Below are 23914 nucleotides of genomic sequence, written 5' to 3'. Positions count from 1 at the left end.
AGTACTTGTAGTTTTGATATGAGTGTGATCAGATATTTCCTCACACTCATTTCCAGTTATTTCAGATTATAAAGGCCTGGCATAGTCTCAAGCACAGATCTTAAATCTGGCAACATTGCTCCAACAGACTCATGCATACAGAAAGCAGAAGGCTAGACAAAACAGGATAATGTGAAGACTGTACTTAATAACACAGGAAAGAAACAGAATCAAATTCCCCATATTTGATAAGATTGCCGCAAAGAAATGGACTTGTAGCTTAGTGAAATACCTAAGCTTTGCCCCTCTGCAGGCTATAAAAATTCATGCTTACTAGTTAAGGTTCCAATGCATTTACATAATTTGGTTCATAATTATTTGCTTTTCTAGATGACTCAATAAATACAAAAGTGTTCAAAGTTCATTTGGAGTTCACTGACTCAAAGCTTTCCCAGGTCTTAAAATACAACAGGGTCGCTTTCTTCCCAAAGAAAGGTTAGACTGATTCCTGATTTAATCAGTTGCTAATCATCATTAAAATCAGTGGTTTATACAATGTCTTAGACCAAGAATACCTCTCCTGTTATTAACTGTACCATCTGACAGTAACCTCTTATGTGAAACAGACCAAGGATGCAGTAAATAGATGACAAAAGACACCACAAAAACAGGTGATAACATATTCCTATGTCTTTAATGGAAACATTTTGTTACAATTCAGGTTATGTGATATTGCATTTTTAAAAAGTGTGAAAGAAAATGCACAGAATGAAAAGTCAAAGGACACCAGTGAATGTAGATATTTTAAATGACCAAGTCATAGAAGAAATAAAATACATTACACAAATAAACAAGGGTTATATCCACAGTCATGAATACGCACTCTCCTCTACACAAAAACAATAAATAAAATCACATTATATGCAGATAGTTCTACTTACATCAGTACAATATACTGTGCAGCTTTCCATTTGTTTTCTGCTAGACTGGCACTAGGTTTTTGTGTTGTCCAGTATTTTTCCATAAACAGTGAACAGTGTTACTGAAAAAAGGGGACAAAGTTCCTGTCCACAAAGTCTGTCCTGAGTCCCACTAGTTTTTGATTGTTACACCCTATGCATAGGAAACACAGCAAATTCTACACTTCATCCTGGCACTCCAAATTTTCTCAGCACTTTCAGACCTGCACAATAAAGACTCTCTTTTCTGAGAGAAAGAAAAGTCCAGATCATCCCCAAATAGAAAACAACACAGCTGTGCTCACCATGCCTGCTGCTAATGTACATCAGTGAAACCTCCCTTCAGCTGGGGGGTGGGGAGCAGAATTGTGTGTTCCCTGTGCATACCAGCTGAGATGACAAAAGAAACCCCTAAAACTAGATTTTAATTTTTTTTTAAATACCAATTTTGACATATTTTTGTTGCTTGCTCAAGTGTCCTATAGAAACATTCACATGACAGAAACACCAGGGAACAGTTCACACAGAGTGGATTTTAACCTTTCAAAGGCTTTTCATCTAATGAATCCACTGAAGATTTCTGAAGTAATATAGCTTAACATACCAACTCTAATAGTGTCAGGTTATTCAGAATAATTTGCCTTTGATGTAGAATATTAACTTAGTGGTTAGTGAGAATTTTGAGGGAATTGTCAGCTTCTCCTTTTGGCTATTTTTGTATGCTGTATATTTGTCGTATGTCAGTTAGGACTTCTAAAAGGTAAATTCTGGAAGAAGTTAATGACATAATAAAAGTCTATCTAGTGATACACTGGACACAATTAAACACTAGTCCAAGAAAGCCTCAAACTGTGGCAGCCTTACCTTCTCAATCAAAACCAGCAGTAACCACATAAAAACACCAACGTTAACCTTTTTCCTTTCTTCCTCTGCGGGTGAGATAAAGGGAGAGCTCCATTTATGACAAACTCAAGGCTTCACTGGGGCAAACCACAGTGCTCAGGCTTTCTGTTATTCTTTAGAAGAGAACAGACACTATCAATGTCTGCTGCACAGCTTGCTGACCCTGTAGACAGCCAGGTCTGAGGTCTCTCACAAACAGCTATTTGTTTCAATTTCAACAATCATTTTTCATCAGTCTCAGAGCTCAGATGTTAAAAGGTATCTGAGAATGGAAAACAATTCATCACTCAAGCCATCTGAATTAACTTCTGCCTCTAAGCAGGGCTATGCACAGTGCAAACTCTTCCATTCTTCCACTCGAAAGGTTTCACACACACACAAATCTTTTTGTGCTTTCAACAGCAAGAACGAAAAGTGGGGGGAGGAGAGGTGACACACACAACATATCTGAAAGCAAAACTTCGCCCATGTCCTTAAAAATATATTCCAAAAAGTAACTCCTGTATTCCTCTGTTTCTTAAAAGGGCTTAAACTGACTCCTACAAAACATGCACTTTGAAATCTGTCCCTTTGTGGTTCCCTGTTGTGAGGTGAGTTATTAGGGCATGTTGTTAACCAACAGAAAAGTGTTAAATGTACCGTTAGAAACTTGTATTTCTGTTCCCATGTCCTCTTCTGTGGGGAAGGTGGTTGCTAGATTTGAGATCACTTTATAGCAAAACAACAAAGATAAAAAAAACCCAACAGGCAATTTTAGGTCTAGATCTCTGATAGTGGCTGGCGTGGCCATGGGACAACACAAGGTGTGCTGGCAGCTGAGCAGCATGGCAGCAATGAACCCCATCTGAAATTACAAAAAAGCCAACACTCTCAGTGAAGAAGGAGCATTTCTGACTAAATGATGGAAAATGGCTGCCTCTTTTTAAAGTACTTCTGAACCTAGACAAAAGACCAGGGAAAAAAGGGGGAATGAAAGACTGTTCACTCTACTCTGGGAGAAAATGAGGAAAAATTAACTGCTTTACTGAAAGAACCAGAATGGCTTCATGGCTACACTCTGAAGCACAGAGGAGGGCTGTGAAGGACGTGGAACTGTCTTGAGCTCCGGAAAAGGTGGACTGAATTGCCAATGAAATTTATGACCACGACTATTAGCTTCCTGTCTTTGATGTCTATTCTTGGCTTTCCAGGAGCATTATGGCATTCATGAGGTGAAAACATCACTGGAGCCAAGGTCAGTTAAGGCTGATGCAGCCTGTTCTCCTGCAGAGCTGAGAAACTCACTCTGAACTGCTTCAAGTCTCAAGACACTCCACTGACGGCCTGAGTTTACTTCCACTGAATCAGTAAGAGGGTTTTTTTGTCAGTTTAATGAGTGTGTGATTGCACTTTTAAGCCAAAAAATGAATCAGAGATCAACCTCCCAGTAAAACATCTTGTCAGGGAGAATACTCTTATTTTGCCTAACACAAATGTTTTCAAAGCATTAGCTGCACCTTAATAACTCTCCACTAAAAAACCCCAACAAAATACTTTCAATAATGCAATAAAAGGCATGGCTTAAGAACGAATTGAAAATAGATCAACACGATTCACTTTCAGAAATCATTACAACTCTTTAATAAACTGAATTCTGGCCACAGTCTTGCAAGGTGCAGATCACTCTCAATGACAACTTTTAGCAACCTGAGTGTTTTCAGAATTCAGCTGGGTGTTGTCTTCAATGCAGCACACCAGGGCAGGAACTGGTAATTAACTGGTGATGGTGGCAGTCACAGACAACTCAGGAGACACAAACCATCCATAAACAAACTTCCAGAACTACCAGTGGCCCAGGACAAAGCACCTAGACAACTGACTCTGAAGCTGTGGCTCTCAGGATGCTAAATCACAGATACTATTGAAAGTTTTGCTTATCTTTGTCCCTTGCAGTGGCAGCCTAGGTGTTGAAGTTATGAGGGTAAAAAGGGAGGAAAACTGTCCATAAAACCCTCAGGAAGAGGATTCTGAGGTGAATCAGATATTAAGCTGACCACTATTTAGTAATTTTAAAAAATCCTAACCTAGCAGAATTTGTCAAACTTTGACAAACAGTGATATGAAGCCACTAGTTCTCAATTTAACAGGCACAACTGTGAGATTTAACATGGTCTACGGGGCCAGCCTTTCTTAAATTCAAGCACATGGCAAATTTCCCTTTGGTTCAGCCATGGCCAGGATCATACCTTTTAGTCCCAAGTGAGCAAAGCACTTAGAAGCTGAAGTTGAGCATAATTTTAAGTGTGTTCTGAAGTGCTGAGCTGAGTCAAGGGTCTCCTTGTGCTGCTCTGTAATACAGATGTATGTTTGTAATATGGGCAACTTGTTAAAGCCAAAAATGTAGGTTTTGAAACCTCTTTTGAGAATCAATTATTATTATTTTGATTAGACATTCCCTCACAGAGCCCGGAGCCTAAACATTGTGGCATTGAGCAAATGCAGATGAACCAGAAAGGAAAAGTGCATTAGCCAGTAGAGAATCTCTCTGCTGAATGATCTAAACTCAGGGCAGCTTCTGATCCATGGTCCATGGAAGACTTGGGAACTATTAACAAGAAGCCTGTGAAAGGCAGCTAAGAAGAGCAAGTTTATTTACGCTATGGAGGAATCTACTTATGTGAAATGTCTCAAATGATCTCCACACTTCCATGGGAAAAACACATATGTTTGTGTGCATCAATTTGCAAACATTGAAGTCCATTGACCTAAGGTGCTCTAAGGTGCAAAAGAGATTCACCTTTCTTGGGAGGTGCTGGAATGTACAGATTTGGCTAAGCCTCTGTCAGCATCCCACCAACAGACACCTCATAGAAACACTTCCTGAGGTCATGACTGAAAACTCTGTATAAAAGCAGGGATCAGAATTATTATTTTTCTAATTAAAATGTGACTTTTTGCTATACTTTTTTTAAAAAAATAATTATCACAAAATGAAACAATAAATAAATTGTCATAAGGACTGTCCCAGCCAGATCTCCTGTCTTCTGATGTGACTCAGCTGTGCAATGCCCAGGAAAAAGGCACATCTACACAACTGTCTTGATGCCAAACTAGTCACTGTTTGAGTACTAGATCATACTGCAAAGCAACTCACAATAAAAATAATTTCAAGAGAAGTTTATGCTACAAATGATACCCTCTTTTCCCTACACATTTGAAAAGTTTTCTTGCCTTTTTTTCTGTGGCAAAGTAGTGGTATGGGTAAAAGAAAGTCAAAATACTGAAGGGCCTGTTTACCAAACTAGAAGCAGATCAAAACAGCTTTGGAAAATATCTGGAAAAAGCCCCAAACCTTAAGCATGCCCAGGGGCTACATAAACTCAACTGCTTGGGGAAAAAAAAAAAAAATCCAGAAACTATTCAGGAAGTCTTTTGTCCTCCCCAAGTCCATAGCAATATGAATGCTGCTCTAGCCTACTTTGGTGCCCATGAATTTAGGAGAATACTTCAGAAAACCGTCCACTGCTTTGGCTAAAACACATTTGGAGAAGTCACACAGCCCAGACTGGAAAATGGGACGATGGAAAATGACCTCCTGTACAGGAAGCTTTGCCCTCTGGCTGCCTGGGGCACAGGACAGTATTTCACAAGGGCAGGTGATGAGCCCCTCCATGTGCTAAGAAAGAAGTGAAATATAGCAAAAAAACCTGTCCAATAACAAATAAAAAGGGGCAAAAAGCAGACATAGACAGTTTTTGTTCTTCATTTACTTCCAGGTACCCCAAAGTGGTTTCTCAGAATGTGCTCTCTGGCTTTACAAGGCCTAGGAGTTTTGTAGAAATTAGGCTTCAGAGCCAGTTTTGATATTAACTTTCATGCCTATAACTGCTGAGACCAGAAAGTTCTGCTTATGAGATCAGAATAGAATAAACCAAAATATTTCATGCACTCTTAGAACCACAGTCATACCTCTGTTTCCCCACCAACAATATTTTTATGGGTCTTCTTCACCACATTTACAGTAAGTATAGCTCACTTCCATTTGTTGACTAGAAAGTGCAAAGCTCTCCTTTGTCTAAAATAACCTGTCAGTAGCTAATTCAACACAGATGCAGTTTTGCTCCCAGTAAATAAATGGCAGAAGTTCCAGGGATACTGATGGCAGCAGGATTAAAGTCAGCCCTACAACTGTGTTTTAGCACAGGACTCCTGAAGTTAGTTCCTTGGGTGTTTAATTGTACAAACACAGATAGTCAAACCTCACCATTTTCTGTAGGACATCTTAACATTAGACAAATGCATTATTTACAGCACCAGGGTGATCATCACACAGACCATTCAATAACTGCATTTGTGTTGTTTAAGTCACTATTTGAATGTTGCACATGCCTGGAGAAAGAAGTGGGGCAAAACATCTATTACTATCCACAAAGTCATTTCTCCTCCCCTAAACACCGGCTCTAAAATGTATTTACAGCTGTTGACTTTCCCTGCACATTACTCCTATCATAAAAAATATGTCTTCAAAACATCCTCTTGCTTAATTTTTAATCCTACCAAAGCAAAAATAGATATTTTAATAGAAAAATACAAGATTAAAAATATTCTAAAAAATAAAATGGTAGCATGGAATGTCATTTTTACACCAAAAAAAATCCCCTTTTGAATTGCATCAGCTATACAAACACTTTCATATTTACAATTTTGGATGCAGTCCTGTACTCACTGAAGTTAATGGGATTTTGCCATTGACTTCACTGGGAACAGGAGCAGGCCTGACATGGACTACATTTGCCCCTCTGAAAAGTCATGGCAGTGGACAGAAAAGAGTATGACAAAACACTTATAAGACTGAGGAATTAACCAGTCCTCTCCAGAGACCTGATTGTCTTCTCTGTCACTATTTCACGCCTGTGAAAGTCCTCTTCCTTCACTGGAGTTTCTCCTAAATCCCACCACCCAAGAGGGAGAAACAGTGCTTTTGACTGTGACATCACACAAACAAGGGAAGGATGGTTTGTGTGTTTCCACCTGCCTGACTTTCTCAGTGGAGTTACTTACAACCAAGTGCCAGTTCCCTCCCAGAACTAAGGTCCGTACACTGAATTTCATATCCCCTGTTATCAATGGCAGTGATTCAGTGATGCACGATAACACCCCAAATCTATCCCTTTTTTCCTTTTTACAGCAACCAGCACCTGTGCCTCTGAAACCATATTTGATACCCATGGGTGAGATGCAAATATGGAAGGCGGTGGTAGAAGCTAAAAACAAACAAAATAAAGGATCAGAATGAGGCCTCCTGCATCAACTAAACCCAGATCTGCTAGCCTTAATATATGCCTTAAGAAATATTGTCTTTACATATTAAGTACATCCCATAACAGCAAACTGCATAATTTTCTTTTCTCATGAGATGAAAGGCCATGTGGCATAATATGATTAGTAAATCATTCCTGAGCTTCTGAAAGAAATTAAGACAAAATTACTGCTTAAAAGAGTGAGTTCTTCAAGAGCCTCTTCTTTTTACACTGATGTCTTTGGTTGTGTCCTTTTCTCTAATTCTTTTTTTTTTCCCTAGGAAGAATGGGATTCTTCTTCTTTATGCAGCAGAAAAATGAGATCTAATGGAGTCTTCACGTAACTGCCGATGTTTCCCCATGTTACAGTCCTCCTGTCGAGTTCGTCTCTCAATAGTTATTCTGTATTTCTTTCTGCATGAAAGGAGAGGAACAGAATGAGAAATCCTTCTCCAGCTATAGACTAACAGACTTCCCTTATAAAGAATGCCTGTAGGGGACAGCTGGGTGCCATTTGAAAAATGAAACGTGGCAGAATGTGAAGCTCTGGTCAAAGATTAAAGTAGTTTGCCTCAGAACATATTACCCAGGCTCAAGAATGCCTGTTAATTTCTACAGGGCACTCTCAAAGCACTAACACACAGACATTTGCTTCTTTGAACATTTCTGATCTAAGTGATTAGGAGTTTTTGTGATGTGTCATGTGAACTGTGTCACATCACTGCTTTATATTGATCAAAGCCAAACTTCTTTTCAGTATCCTGGGTGGGGGGAACTTTCTGGAGAGTTCAAACAGTTCTGACTATTCAGATGCATTTCTCACTGAAACTATGTATCAACTAACTAATCTTCCCATTTCCCTCTGAGAAAGCTACTATGTTTGTAATGTCACAGGAGGTAATAAGATGAATTTAGGAGAGGGATGTAGAGGACAGATAAGAAATAAACACAAATGCTCATGCATCATACACAGCTCTTCCTGTGTGTCTTCCTCTAGGGCCTTTTGAAGAATTTTGCTATGTTACTTTGTACGTCAAACAACCCCTCTGACTGCCTTTCAGCTTCCCCTTTAGTACCCAAATCTCCCCAGAAAATCATCAGATGAGATTCACATTAAGGTTTTATGCATTGATGCTTCATACTCAGTTTCAGGACAAATTCTTCAGAAGGGCATTAGTCCAGCCCCATGGTGGAGATGCATAGCAAAACCTTGTATGCCAAGGAAACCTCTGCTGCCCCAGCACACACAGCAGGAGCAGGAGTTAGATATGCAGCAGTGGAAGAAAGATTCTCACCACACCAAGGTTTTGATTCAGGCAACATGGCTGAATAGGAAGTGGCAACCTAAAAGTTCTGAAAATATTCCCTAAGACTTGTGTCTGTATCAGTAGGCTCCAAAATAACGTGAAAAGCCTGTGTTGTTTACAAGTCAGATCCTTCCGTGGATATGAGCATGAATGAAAGAAGCTCTTGCACAAGGACAAGTCCAGATTTTAGATATACAGGTGTTTAAGTTAAAATACAATCAAAGCTGCATATCAGAACTACTGCCCAGATCTTTTAAGTGTTTGCATGCACATTCAAAATGTAATTTGCATACTCATTTGTGACAATGACAGATCCAAATGAGAATCAATGAGAAGGTACATTTACAGCTTAAAAGGTACAGAAGCTGCAAGTACAAACTACCTCCGGGCACTCATTTGCTAAACATAAATTTTCTGAAAATCTGACCCATGCATCCTGATTGGTTAGGTTTCAGGTATTTATTCTAATGGTGGAATAAGGTTGTCCCTTCTGCTCTGAGGAACTGCAATCAGATCTGCAGAGTGAAATCCACCCACATGGCTTTAGACATCTCCAACAGGTAGATCCATCTGACAGTACCTGCAGCTTCCTCCAGTAAACAGAGAAACAGGCACTTCTAAGAGACCTGGTTTAGCTTTTACATGAAGATGACACGAACTGCACAGAAGTGCTCCTTTCTCCCCTCTGATCATACATAAAAAGACCAGCTCAGGTGTGTACGTCTACTTTTACAGACACTCACCTTCGCTGACATCTTTGTATCAGATTAGGACTTAAACTAGGAGTTTAAGTTCTGTTCTTAAAATGATACTTTGCATAACATTATACCAGCCCAGGATATTTGTTACTTCATTTTTTGTCCTTATATACCAATTCCTTCCCAATATCAGCAATGCTAAAACCCACACCTAACAATTGTCATCTCTGGTTGAGAATCTACGTGAGATGCAAGAACCTCTGATGACATAAAAAATAAAGACAGATTTTTATTTTCTTTTTCTTTTAAATATAGTCTTTAACCAGTCCAAGCCAGCTTGATGCTACTTCAAACCAAACAACATACCATATAAACACGTAGCACCCGCAAGAAAAAAATCATCCTGCAGAATTTCAGTTGTAAGCACAAGAGGAATAGGCCTGGTGTTTTGAAACCCTGAAAGTGTGCTGGTGAAGTGCCCTGGTCCTTCCTAATTGAAGCAAGTTTTGCTTGTTTTGTTTTGTTAACATTTTTTTATAGACAGTTATTTTTTTATTGGATAGAATTATTTGATTCTTGTATGTGGAGGTTAATTCTATTCTCCTATCTGACTTTTCCATAGCAGGAGGATAAATTACTGTATATATAAGGTGCTGAACATGTATAACTAATATATTCCATCAGTACAGGATCAATTACCAAGACTTTACATTTGCTGACTGACTAGTAGTGTAAGAATTATTTTACTTAAACAAGAATAAAACATGGATCACCCTGCACTAACCTCAGCTTATTAAGTTAAACGCACAGATTTGGAATCCAAATGCTCTCTTACACCAGAACAGAAATCTCTTTCTGTTCTCCAGCACAATTCCATTCAATACCAAGCAAATGATATAAATCTCTTGCAGATCACAGCCTGCACAACTGTGCTGGCAAGGAGCACCAAACAAAGGCAGCTTTCAAGGCCAGGGCATTTTACTAAAGCAACTGTGAATGTCTGGAACTCACTGGAATGACTTCCATGGGTAACATTACTTAGAGATGTAAGTAGCTACAGAATGAAGACCCAAGTCAATAAAATTATTTGGATAAACACAAAAGGGCAATCAAAGTGTGCTCACTGTCTCTGGTGAAAATGTTACCACACATTATTATGGTGCCTCTCTGTCGCCCATCAAGGATGGTCTGCCAGGAGCTGAGAAGTTTGGATGATGAATAAAACGTTTGCAGAACTTTCAATGAATTGGACTAACCTGAAGAAGTAAAAAGCCATTAGCAATCCTGCTCCAAGCAAGGCGCCCACAACTATTCCTGTAACTGCTGATTCTCCTAGACCACCTGCTTGAAAAGGGGAAAAATAAAAAATCAGGGTTTATACCGAGAACTCTTTGCATTCATGTATTGGAAAATACACACAACCAGGAAACTAGCAACCAACATCAGATAATAACTAAAGCCTTTCATGGGAACCCTTTTCCATGGGAACCTGTTACAGTGTCTGCATGTTTACTTTTTGACCTTGCTTTTCTTGGGGTTGAAAAAGCCCCAGAAATCAGTGTCAGATGAAGGCACAATTCTGGAGATGTGATAAAAGGGAATGTTGTTAGGAAACTGGCCTGGACAGCTTGGTCTGAATCACAACACAGACATAATGGGCATCAGCACTGAATTCACATTGAGTCACTACACCAGAAACAAACTCATTTCATCTGGTTTAGCATCACAACCCTCTATCACCCAGGTTTATTAAAATTACTGTGATTATCCAGCGGTTCCTCATTTTTTTCTTTTTTTATTTCATGAAAATATGTTATTTTAAGTTAAAGCCACATGACTTTTGACTTGCTTCAGATCTCAGCAGAGGCAGAACAGGGACACAGCAGCTGAAGAAGAGCCCAAGCAGGGACTGTCTCTGGGAAGTGTAGGGCTCCTGAAGAACAATGGATTCTCATGTGCATGTAGTCTGCTCCCATTTCCATTCCCACTCGGGTTTGTGGAAAGGAGCAGAGAAGGAAATTAAACTGCTTCATTCTCTTCATCCATCCTTGACCTTTCAAGGGGATTCTGTGTGTACAGAAGGAAGTAGGTGCATAGCTACAGCACGCTGACCACAGATGGTCTGTGTACACACCAGTTTTTCAAGGATCGAAGAATTATCAGGCTGGAGTTACCTTTTCACTGCAGGACTAGCAATTTTTTTCCTGTGAAAAGTTACATCTACCCTTTGCCACTGAAGCATCAATACCCTCCCACCCCAATCTCCTTGCAATGTCCTACTCACTACAACATGGCCTGCAAAGTCAGTGTGCTGGGAAGAACCAACACCTGCTCTGTGGAGGGTAGTCCCAGCCTTCTGAATTCTCAGATGTCACCCCGTTCAACTGACTTCACTTCTCCTCAGCCTACTGGGCCCCTCACAGTGCCTTCCATTAACACTGAAAATCATTCTGCACTGGGAGAATGCTGCTCCCACCAGCACAGCTGCTAATTATCAGTGTGATTATTCTCTGCTGGGGTTTCAGTTACATCCCTCTTTCTGGCTAAAAGGCCCCTGCAAAGTCCCAAAGCCTCCAGGGCTCTGGGCTGTGCATGATTACTGTCAAGTTTAAGTTCAGGGAAGTGATTCAGACCATTTACTACCCACGGCTGCCAGACCTTAACCTCCCAAGCAGTTGGGAGACAGAGACAGTCACCATGTCTCAGTCGGACAACTGCGCTCAACAATTTAATATGGCCTGTTATGTTGTATCAACACATTGATTCCTCTCTCTGGAGCTGCGGCAGAAGCATTAAGTCACTAAACTTACATGATTTACACGGTGTGTTGTTTGTGTGCTCTGAAACTCGGCTTTCATCTAGCCGCAGCCTGCCATGGTTCCATGGATATTTCACATTTGATCGAATTTCGAATCGCCCCTGCTTTCCATAGTAGTCCCCGATCACCTATGCAAAACAAGAAAAGAATGAAAAGATTTTCCTTTCAACTTAAAGAAGTAAAACAGAAAGGAGAGCAGCATCACTCACTCCTGTGGCAGGATGTAGAATTTCAGAGAAGAGGGCAGGAGGGTTCTGTGGGAGGTTATGAAGTGCATGTCCTGCCCCAGGGCAGAATCAGCTGAACAAAAGCATTCCTGACAGATGTTTATCTAGTCTGTTCATAAAAGCCCTCAAAGATGAAGACTTGACAACCTCTGTAGCAATTATTCTGGAACTTAGCTAGCCTTACTGTCAGTTGTTTTCCCTAGCATGTAATCTAAAATTAATTTTTGTAATTATCCATCACTTGTTACTGAACTGCCAGTGATCATAGAAATTCTTCTTTTCTGAAACATTGCTTTACATATTCACAGGCTTTTATCTGATTCTCCCCTCAGGCTTCTCTGCTATATAAGTCCAGTTTACACAAGCTTTTTAACCTGCTCTCCCTGGGCTTTTTTTCAGTTGCTCCAGTGTGTTGAGTGCTCAGGACTGTCACCCAGCTGAGTGAGAATATGAGTAGCTAGACATGAGTCCAGGCTGGGCATGAACAGATCAGAGCAGCCCTGCCCAGAAGGACTTGAGGTGCTGTGGGTGAGAGGCTGGACATGCCCTGGCCATGGCACTCACTGCCCAGAGAGCCAAACGTGTCCTGGGCTGCATCCAGAGCCCTGTGGGCAGCAGGGGAGGGAGGGGATTCTGCCCCTCTGCTCTGCTCTGGTGAGACCCACCTGGAGCACTGCATCAGCTCTGGGGTCCCTGCATGGGAGGGACATGGACCTGCTGGAGTGAGTCCAGAGGAGGCCACCAGGATGATCAGAGGGCTGGAGCACCTCTGCTGTGGAGACAGGCTGAGAGAGCTAGGGTTGTTCAGCCTCAAAAAGAGAAGCCTCTGGGGAGACCTTACTGCAGCCTTTCAGTACCTCAAGAGGGCTTATGAAATCGAGGGATAATAACTTGATCATGGGCAGGTAGTGACAGGACAAGGGAAACAGATTTAAACTAAAAGAAGAGAGATTTAGATTAGATGCTAGGCAGAAATACTTTGCTCTGAGGGTGGTGAGGCACTGGCACAGGTTGCAGAGAGAAGCTGTGGGTGCAGCTTCAACATCCTTGGAAGTGTTCAAGGCCAGGTTGGATGGATCAGTCTGGTCCAGTGAAAGGGGTCCCTGTCCATGGCAGAGGAGTAGGAACTGGATGATCTTAAAGGCCTCTCCCAAACGAAGTCCTTCTGTGGTTCCAGAAATTCAAGCACTGTGACAGCTGAGACTCTCAACTACACACTCCAGGCTGGAGTTTTCTGTTTTGGCAGAATTCAGAGGTACTGGATCATGTTCAGTCAAAACCTTCAAGTCTTGTATTTCTGCAGTTGTTGATATTTACATATGCATTATTCTGGTAGTACAGTAGTATTTTTCATACCAATTCATTAAGGCACTTCAAAATTTCAGTCCATTTTCAAAAGTTTCAGGTTTTATTCAAGATAACATATGCTGAATCTACTGCAAAGCTGTGGGACTAAATTGTGCTAACAGTAGTAGATCATTGATCTGAGAACAGTTCTAAAACATCTATGTACAGAAGCAAGACCATATCTGTGACACTGATGTGGTCAGAAGCAATAGCAGAAGCACACCAATAAATGTACTTGTCCCACCAGGGATGAAAACCAGATATTAATACAGTAGGTTTAGAATTCAAGGCACAGATAGCCAGTTCAAATTTTTCACCTACATTTCATTTTGAAGCTAACGAGTTTAAAGAACATTTGCTCCAGTTAGATATACAAAGGTAGATTTTACACTAAATAAAGAAACTCCTTTCTCACGCAGTTGCAACTGGGATATAAATCCTCTGAAGAATGAGTGTTTTCAACATTTGTTCAAAAATAAAGGCAAATTCCATGAACTGGAAAAAATAGTGACCATTCACAAGTAGCACGTAATTTATTAATAGCTGTTTAATTTATCAAACAGGAATGGGAGAGTCCTCTACCAGAAAGACTTACTAAATAAGAAAGTATGCAGAATGGTCTAAGAACAAAAAAGCTATAAGCAGCAGCCAAGTGGATTCAGATCAGAAGTAGGATATAGATTTTTGAAGAGCAGGAATGGTTCATCTGTGGAACAAACATTGAGGGTACCAGCAAGGCAATCTCTGTTTTTTCACTGTCTCCAAACAAAAAATGAACGCCTGTTACTGTGTGAGCTTTAGTTATGTGTGAACTACAGGCTCCATACAAGATTAAGAAACCTGCCTGGGCCTAATATAGCTGAGATCAAGCTAGGAAATCTAGGTTTTCTTCTAGCTTTAAACTCTGTGAACAGACCTGGGAAAACAGCTCTGCCCAAGCACCCATCCATTTGGCACAGTTCAACTGAGAAACATTCTTGTACAGACACAGAAAAATTTGTCCAGATGAATAAAACAACTTAACAAAGAAACAATGTTTTCAGAATGAGGCATGAGGGTAGAAATTACATGGCAGACAAAAGTAATAAGTAATCACATGTAATATGGTAATTGCATATATATTTATGTACATAATAAAGCAGAGTGAAGTTGCACAATAAGTTTAAAGAATAAATGTAACATTAAAAAAATAAGATAGTTTAACTTGCAAGTGAAAGAGCAATGGAAGGAAGGATAAGAGAGGGAGATTAAATTGATAAATGAGATAAAAAGCTATTGGGCTGACAAATAGAAGCAGCACAGGTTGTTCACACCAAAGTTATCCCAACCATTTTGTACTCCTACTTCCCCTGAGAGTGTCTGCAGTTTACTGCTGTAGTTTTTCAATCATTATTACACACTAAAACACACCAGACATCCTCACACTTTTAAAAGGGCTCCTTGAATTTGTCTCTGCTGTAGTACCAACATGAACAATATAATTTCAATGGATTCAACTCCACACATGGCAACGTCCAGCCCAGACAGTGCTGCTTTATGTTTGAGCTTGTTGAAATTGGGGAGACCAGCAAACCTGAGCTTTGCAACTAACAGAAGCATTCACTGCAGCTGGACTTAGGCTAATGCATGTATTAATAAACTCAGCCCAGACAAGCTATTATCCATGTGCAGCTGGTGCTGTTTCTCACAGACTTTTTCACAGTTCATCTCTTCCACTCTTTCAGCATCCAGTGGAATAACCTATCTGGTGTATATGGAGTCATCTGATTAAAATGTTCCTTAAACACTGCAAACAAGGTACTCAGGTCTTGCTGCCTCACAAACAAGGCCAGGCAAGGTCTGCACTCCTGCTTGTGGTTGACCACAGTGTAAGATTTAAATAAGTTGCTGTTTTAATACGTCAGGATACCATGTGCATCACTGTTGCTGTAAGATTAATCTTTCTTCCCACCAATGAATAAAAGGCCTTGCTCTGTTTAAGCAATCATTTCTCATACTCAAAATTATCAGTGCTTAGCTAGCTTGTGAGAATTCACCGTTTAGTTAAAGGCAAGCATCATGTTAAGAAAGTTGTGTTGTAAAAGACAAAAAGAAAGTTCGAAAAAACTTAGTATGACTACTTCAAGATAGCTATTTTACAGAAAGGATGTGGTCTTAAATTGATAAGATTAAGCCAGCAAGTAAAGAGATGATATCATGTTACTTTACACTAACTGTTAATTCATCAGTGGCCAATTACAATGGTGTTTGTTTCCTTACCTCCTGCGTGCCTGCCTCTGGGTCTGTCATTCCAATCACAGAGAAATCCCCGTATCTGTCTCCATTGGCATCAATGGATACCTGCCCTGCAATGCCTAAGGAATGGCATGTGAGGAATCAGAAAATTAATTAGTTAAAATACCCAGACTTTCCAAGCAAAACATGAAAACAGTGGACAGGTTTTTACAGACCGATATGACAGGAAATCTCATCAGTCTCCCAGCATTTTTGTTGGCATTCCAGAAGAAATTGTAATTTCATCTCGGTGTCTGCATTCCTGAATTCTTAACATTTTTCCTTTTTAAATATCAAATGTGTGAGACTGGAGAATATGTGAGAAAACTAATCCAAAAACCAGCATTTAAGAATAAAACACAAATATATTCAATGTGAATTAATTACTGAGAGCCTAATCCCGAAATATCTGATGATGCCTCAATAAATAGAGTCCAGCTCATGTGCTGCAGAGGACACAGGGGCACAGACCTACAACCCACAGGCTGAAGGGGCTGCTGCACCCATACAAGCAGTCCAATGTTGTTTCCATCTAATGGGATACTGGATATGGCATGGACAAGGGCCACCATGTGCACTACATATGCATTAAGTCCTGCATTCATCTACAGAAGATTAACAACACTATACGATGCAGTTTGGTTTATATTCTTAGAACCCCATTTCACTTCCTTGTTTTACAATTTCTAGAAAACTTTAAGGAAACTGGGAACCAATGGCTCATAGGATAGCTCAGGTTTGAATGGGGTTCAGGGGATCTTGAGCCCAATCTCCACCTCAGAGCAGGAGAGCTCCAAGAGGATGCTCAAAGTTTTATCTCGTCTTCAAAACCTCCAGGGATGGAAACTGCACAACTTCACTGGGACAACTTGTTTGATCTGTCATGGGAAATAAACACATCCTTGGATTCAATAGGAACCTCTTTTTTAAATGTATGTCCTTGTGCACAAAAGGCATGGCTTGAAATTCTCAAGCTGTAAGTCAAACAGGTTCTTAAAACCCATCAAACAATGCCAATTAACTATGGTGGAAAATATTAAGACTGCTGACACACTTTGTCACCTCAGATATTCTCTGTGATCCTCTAGTGCCTGACACCAAACACAGCCATTTACAACAGTGCAAGGCAAACAGGCATCATTGTACATCCATGTTACACCAAATTCATGCCTAGATCAGGCACAAAGCTATGGAGATTCAGGCTCTCAGTGACAGTCACAGAAAAGAGAGATCAGATATTCAGGGTACAAATTTTCCCCAAGGTGCCTAATGATAATGAGCATGCAACAGACTAACACACTTCTATTTATTTTGTATCTGTTCAGATTTACTGATGTCAGGAATATTTCAACTTGCTGTGGTTTTCAAAATATATAGTGGTAATCAAAGATTATTGTCAAGCACCTATTTCATTATAACAACACAGTAATCAAGCAGTTGGCAATTTAGTTACTGCAGGGAAATAGAATGGGTGTAACAACCACTTGGCTGTGAGACACTGAAAGAAGAGGCAACTTCAAAGAACTGTGTTGTCCCAGCTTACACTGCAATTTGGATTCTGGATCTGACAGGAGGTGCTAATTGGAAGAGACATCTTTGTGATCTAAGAAAACCAAAACTCAGGTTTTGAAAATAGGTACCAAAATTGAAATTTGGAATTCCTATGGGATTTTTTTCAGTGGGAGACACTAATTTTTCATCTGAATCAAAACCAGAGTTTTGATGTTAATATTTCCTGCAATTTCCTTAAGATACAGAGGTAGGAAATTTAAAACAACCTTAATGAAGAATTACATTTGCGTGAAGGTGGAATGATTTTATCTTGACTTTCTTTCTGTTCTTTTATGTGAGATACCTACATAAAAAAAATTGTTACTGTTCCAGAGGAAATGCCAATGAACAGCAAATATTCTCCACAAAATGTGCCCTGCGGTTATACCATTTTGTCTTTAACAACCCAATCAGTACAAAATCCTTTGGTCACCTCAGCCCTATCCTTCCTAAGCCCATAAGGTCTGTGCAGCTGTGGCTGGCAGATGAAATTCTGCAGGAAACAGCATCTACATTCTGTTGGGAATCCTGACAGGTCAGAGCAGGTTGTAAAATCAGACGCCAAGACATCAGCTATCTACATGTCAGCAGTTATATTAATTAATAAATGAAACTGGAATTGTTGTTATTGAGGCCTGCAAAAGTTGAAGGGAACTACAAAGCTTCAGTGCTGCAGCAGAACCTAATGGGTGTATGCACCACATGAACCATACTCTGTGATGCTGCACCCACTGCATAGAGGAGCTCACAGGCAGAATAAAGGGACATGATCTTCCTTAGGAGACTGGATTGCAAGACAGTGAATTAAAAGCCTCTTTAAAAATCAGTTCTATGTCCAGCAAAGTACTGCCACAGGGAAGAAATGGCATATGGCTTACACACATTTTGACTTTGTCAACTGCACCCTCACAGTCCAGTTCAGCTGCATTTTCAGAATAGGTGGAACAGGTCAGCCACCAGCACCACTCTGGTGCTTTCACAAGTGGGGAAAGAGAACATTTTTTCTTCCTGTCAGGTTTTACAAGCAAGCTCTGAGAATCAACCATGCAGCCCACTTGGAGCACATGGTACTACAAAGGATGCATGGCACACCAGCTGGTGGCTTCCTGGAGCATGGGAACAGGAGCAGAGAAAATACAGACTCTGTTGGGGCATCTGCTCATGCACAACCAAAGAGTGAGGCAAATCCTTACACACCAGATTCCCTCCCTTAATTTTGGGAAGCCAGGGATGTGAAGAGAGGCAGTGGGATGCCATGCACAACCTCCAGCTGGTACAGGGCTGCTTATGGAATGACTGCAACCAGCATAATTTAAAGTAATCCCTGTGTTCCCTTAAGCTGCTCTGAGTATTCTTTTGCCTTGTGTTCACACCACTATTTGAGAACAGAAAATTGGTCTGGAGCTGCTGCCCTTCTTCCCTTCCCACACTATGTCCAATGTGTTCTAAGGGCTGAGAACCTGGCCACTGAGGTTTTTCTTACACATTCAAATGAATCATTCACTTTTTATCTAGGGGAAATGTTTCCTTCTCTCAGGCATTTCCACAGGAAATCTTGCCAGTCCTACACCAAATGACTGGACTATTATATGAGATGGATGGGAACATTATAAAGAGAAAGATAGAAATGTTTTAAGAGATGACAGGCAAAACCAACAATCCTCAATCTCTTTATTACAATTCTTACCAGGCAAAAGCATCTGCATCACTGTGCATCAGCAAGGTGACACACAAGTGCCAGTTGCACTGCAGAACTGCAGCCTCCAGGCTTAGGCACAGAAAGGCACAGTGATGTTCAGCTGCTGCCTCTGAGACAACACACACAGCTCCTGAAAGGAGGCTGGGGGGAATCCTTCTAGGGCCCAAAGGAATCCCGTTGAGAAACACAAAATAACCCCAGCCCTGGCACCTGCTTGCTTCTATCCATTCCCAGGCTTTCAAGATAAAAAAGTAAATGGAAAAAATGAAGCAATCTCAGAGCTAATAGATGAACGTGAACAAAGTGAGCAGCTGTAATCTTTTCAAAAACAAAAAAGGAGCCTGAGAAAATTATTGGTATTTCTTTACATCATCAGTGAGGGTCATTAAATTGTTAAGAGTTTTTTGAACTGAGTTAAGACCCCAACAGTTGGTGCAAAAAAAAAGTCAGACTAGTGAGGTATGTGAGCCAGACTTAAAGATGTACATGGTTTCATATGCTTACTTTCCTCTCACTTAGGAGTGGAACAGGCATGCATTCTTACTTTGCACAGAACAAAGACTTGAGTTTTTTTGACTCTGAAATCTGGAATTCCATATTAGCACTTACCTTCATATGTTCTGTTCCGTGTTTGTTGAACAATTTTTTCCCCATCTTTCTTACTGAAACCAATCTTCAGGACTTCCTGTAAAGCTAGAGCATAAAGAAGAATAGCATCATGGAATCCTTCCACAAACATGTTCACCTAAAAAAGAAAGAAGAAAAAAAAAACAATGGCAATTGACACATAACAAATTTTTTCTTTCCTAGGGAATTAACTATGGAGAATCTACAAATTAACCAGAGTGACTAATTTGGAGAGTTACTTTCTCAGCTGCTGGAACACAAAGGAATATATCTCAAAAAAACCTCAGGGGGACAACAGCAACTTTTGACCCACTTTTAAAAACAGTCAACCACTATCTGCTATTCTGGACATTCAAATCACACTTTAATGTTGTGTCTGAATAGCTCTGCAGATAGGGGAGAAATCTGCAGATCCCAGTTCCCATGCCCAGATGCACAAATCCTGCACTTGACCATGGGAGATTCTGTAAGGTACTGAGCACCCTCATCCCACAGCAGCAAGTATAACCCCCTCCCTCTGCACAGGAGACTTAGCACCTCTCAGGACTGGGAAGTATGTTCTGTCATGATTTTTTTTGGAGAGCACGACTGGTGGATTTGCTTGTTTAATGATTACCACTTCCACTTCTGGCCCTTGTTCAGCCAAGCATCTCTCCACGAGCAAATGAGCAATGGAGAAAACCACTCACCCTTTCCAGTAATGTGCTCTCTGGAACAGCCAGGAGAACCTTTTTCCTCTCCTTTACAGTTTTCCCAGTAAGTGAGAAGAAATTAATGAAACGTTGCTTTATAACCCTGACACAAAAGAAGATTGCTGCCAATGAACTTTTGTAGGCAATCTATGGTCCTTGGTCTGCGAGTTACAACAACAGGTAAAAGCTGAGTGTTGCAGAAACATTACAGGTTTGCTCACAGAAGCCTGATGTGCTTCAGTGATGAAGCAGTAATTATTTCAGGAGCAGAGTTCAGATGGAGACTCATCATCAGAAGCTCATGCACCACGACCTGAGCAGCACAAGCATTCCTTTTCTGTAGGCATCAACTCACATTTCAGCAGTGCAATGCACTCACTCGATGCACAGCAATTCAGAATGAATTATCTTTTCAGTTGCAAGAAAGATGCTCCCATCCACTCTGAGTTTCACTACCATAAAAAAGCTCCTGACATCCCAGCAAAGGTGTAACCACATTATGGGGTCTCTTATTGCCACTTCCAGCGAAGAACTCACCTCTACAAATATTCTCCTGGACAGAAGCAACATTTAGTTTATCTTGAACTTCAGTGTATTGAAACAATTTAAGATGCCAGTAAATGAAATGCTACTCTAACTCTCTCAAGTTTAGCTGGACATTAAAAATGTTAGATAAAACATGTGGCCAGTTAACTAAATAACTGCTTCATAGATAAAAAGTATTACATAGTTGATTGGCTAAGCCGAACTAATCAAATCCTGATAATGTAATTACATCCAAGACATTCCTTCACTCTTAAAGCAGTTGCCAACACTAAGGAGAATTTCAGAATTATTTACTGATAACATAAAAGTTTACTTTTATGTCATTGCTCTGACATTTAAAACTGGACTTTCAGTAACTCTAACCTGTGCTGCAGCTGAATGCATCACATTCATCAGGGGGAAGAGCTTGCAGTGCTACAGGAGGCTCAGAACAGCTCAGCTCACTCTGACAGCCAAAGACTAAAGGGCAGCTGCAGTTATTCTGAGCTAAGGAGAAAGCATGAAAGAGGAGGTGAAAGTCAGGCTTTTGGTGGAATAAAAAGAGCTGATGGACAGAGTACATACTAGGACAGGTTTTGCCAGCAGGGGCTTTAACTTTTCAGAATTGAAAAAAGCCCAACCAAACCAAGAAACCACAAAGCTCAACAACGGCTTCATGTGCCAGTGTTAGAGTCCAAGTGGCCTGTGGATGATCAAACTTCAGCTTTCTTTATGTGACATTCTTTCTCTCAGGAGAGAAATTAGACTCTACAGTAGCTTTACCTCCCTGCTGGCTGATTTACAGCTTGTGGCTGGCATTTGTTTCAAGGCAAGCTATTTGTCACTTCTTTTGTCCATGGCAAAGACCTCTCAGTGTAACACAGCAACCTTCAAAATCCATTTTGTCAGCTAATTTGCTCAACCTGAAATCTACTCACGCCACCAGCCTGGAAACCCTTCTGTAGACACTGCAGATTTGCCAGATAAACCCTGTCAAAACTCACTTGGCAGTTTGGGAGGTTACTGCCACAGCCTCTTGCCAAAGCTCCACTTGGCCAAAACCCCTGACATTACATGTGAAAAATCACATTAGAAAATCATCAAAAGGTCTTTTATGCCACTGCTCAGTTCCTCACACACAAACCCCAACATTTTATCTTATGTTGTGAAGGAAGCTGAAACTATGGGTAATTTTTGCCATTTAAAATCTTCTGCTAAAAAAGTAGTACTTACAGTTTGCAGATGGGATTGCACATACACACCCAGCCAAACCATATGCTAGGCACACCTGAGACTTTTCACATTAATCCAGGAACAGGTTTAAGCAGCAGCTCTTGAAAGGGGATACAGGATCCCATGAAGGGAACAAAGTTTTCCTGTATATCATCTTGCTTGATCATTTTTAAGTTGCCACAATTCCACACAAACTGTGGGCTGCACACTTTGTAGGGCAAAGGAATATTAAAATGTGAAGTAACAGCTGCAAAAAGTTTTGAAGGGTTTGCTCTTTGCTGCAGGAAAAGAGTTAAAAAGGGCTTGAGTGTAAAGTATATATTCCATGAATGTTTCAAATAGGAATGAGAGTAAGTGTGAAGATGTCTTCACAGGCTTCTTGAAGGCATCCATGGTAATTAATAGTGTGTTAACTCAACCTTAGACACCCTCGGGATAAAAACTGAACAGAGTATAAAATCTATTAAAGGCCCACTAATCTTATAGGTAATTTTAGTGCTTTTAGTTGAGCTCTAATAAAAACCAGATCTTTTTATTACAGTGTTTTCCATTTTCATTTACGCTGCTTTTTAATTACAAGTGTGAGCAGATCTCCAAATGCAGTGATCACAATTTGCAGTCATATCTACTAAAATGTTGCTGTTCCTGGCCCATACTCCACAGCAGGGCCACCCCTCAACGTGGCAGCAATGCCACTGGCAGCAGAGGAGCTGCTAGGTTTGCTGAATGCCTTTGGAGGCTGCAATATAAACATATGGAAACCCCTTTCTGAGGTATCTTCTCTTAGAACATCCCATTCTAACGTCATATACCTAAAAAGAAGTATGCTAACTGCATAGATGGCTAAGATATATACCCCTTTTATCTTTCTGCCTTTCTACTCTAATTAATCATCTTCTCTCAGAGAAAAGAAAACAACCAAAACCCAACTACCCCTCTCAGTGGAAATCACATGCATAAATCTTACACAGTTCAAAGTTATAGTTCCCCAAGCAGCTATATTGTGACCACACTGTTCATATATAGCAAGGTGTTAACAGCATACACAGCAATGCAAAACACTACCGATGTGGAAGACAGCCAAGCTACAGCTATGCAGGACCCACAATTTTCCATATCCTGCCTACTGACTGTAATGTAAGATTATTCTCTTCCATCTGGAACTGCCCAGCTCTGAATCACAGCAATTACCACAATTTGTACCACTTCCATGCCTAGTGGGGAGCATCATCATCACTTTTTCTCTACTGAAAAGGCAAACATCTAGTATTTCCCAAACTTGGTCTCTGTATCTACTTTCCAGTACATTCATAGTGATTTTCAAGTTGTGAAACTATAGTTCCAGCCAAAATCAGTGAGGACCCTGGGGAACTGCAGAGGGCTGTACACAGACATTTTGCAAAAATCTTACCAATTTACATATTTGACATGACGCTCCTACTATCTCATACTATTTCAATGTATCTCAAAAGAAGTATTTTTCTAAGCAGTTGCAATTTAACTGTCAGTTCTGTCTTTTCAATCCTCCTTCACCAAGCCAATTATAATTATGGTCCTTACTTTATGAGCTTTTCTAATAAGCTCTGACATATCTACCTTCTCTTACATGCATTCTTGACACATATCTTTGGTTGTCTTCTGCTGACTCACTATCCAGGACTATGCTCTTCACTTAATTCTAGAGCAGGGATTTCTTTCTTAAATACACTTTGTTAAAGTTGCTTATTCCCATTCAGGAAACTGCCACTGCTGATGCTGTTCCAAGTACTTGTTTATGGTCCTGAGATGGTCAGGGG

At 40.4% G+C, this 23914-nt stretch overlaps 1 protein-coding gene across 3 annotated transcripts in view; it reads right to left on the bottom strand.

Moving 5' to 3' along the window:
* Positions 1-654: 654 nt before the first annotated feature.
* The window catches only part of NPR3 (natriuretic peptide receptor 3), a 45104-nt gene continuing 21844 nt past the window's right edge, over positions 655-23914 (bottom strand). The window contains exons 4-8 of one of the 3 annotated variants that reach the window (XM_085041839.1): positions 19651-19786; positions 15777-15871; positions 11936-12071; positions 10382-10466; positions 655-7534 (exon numbers count right to left, since the gene is read on the bottom strand). In XM_085041839.1, the coding sequence (XP_084897965.1) occupies positions 7423-7534; positions 10382-10466; positions 11936-12071; positions 15777-15871; positions 19651-19786 (564 nt within the window). In that variant the 3' untranslated portion in view covers positions 655-7422. Of the gene's footprint in view, positions 7535-10381; positions 10470-11935; positions 12072-15776; positions 15872-19650; positions 19787-23914 lie in introns of all 3 variants that reach the window. The other 2 variants (XM_085041838.1, XM_085041840.1) reach the window with 2 other exon arrangements.

This window comes from Lichenostomus cassidix, chromosome Z (genome assembly GCF_008360975.1).
Source record: "Lichenostomus cassidix isolate B80296 chromosome Z, HeHo_3.0, whole genome shotgun sequence".
In the NCBI taxonomy this organism is placed as follows: domain Eukaryota; kingdom Metazoa; phylum Chordata; class Aves; order Passeriformes; family Meliphagidae; genus Lichenostomus; species Lichenostomus cassidix.
Note: the sequence above shows the minus strand (reverse complement) of the source record. Positions and strands in the feature narration are given on the sequence as shown.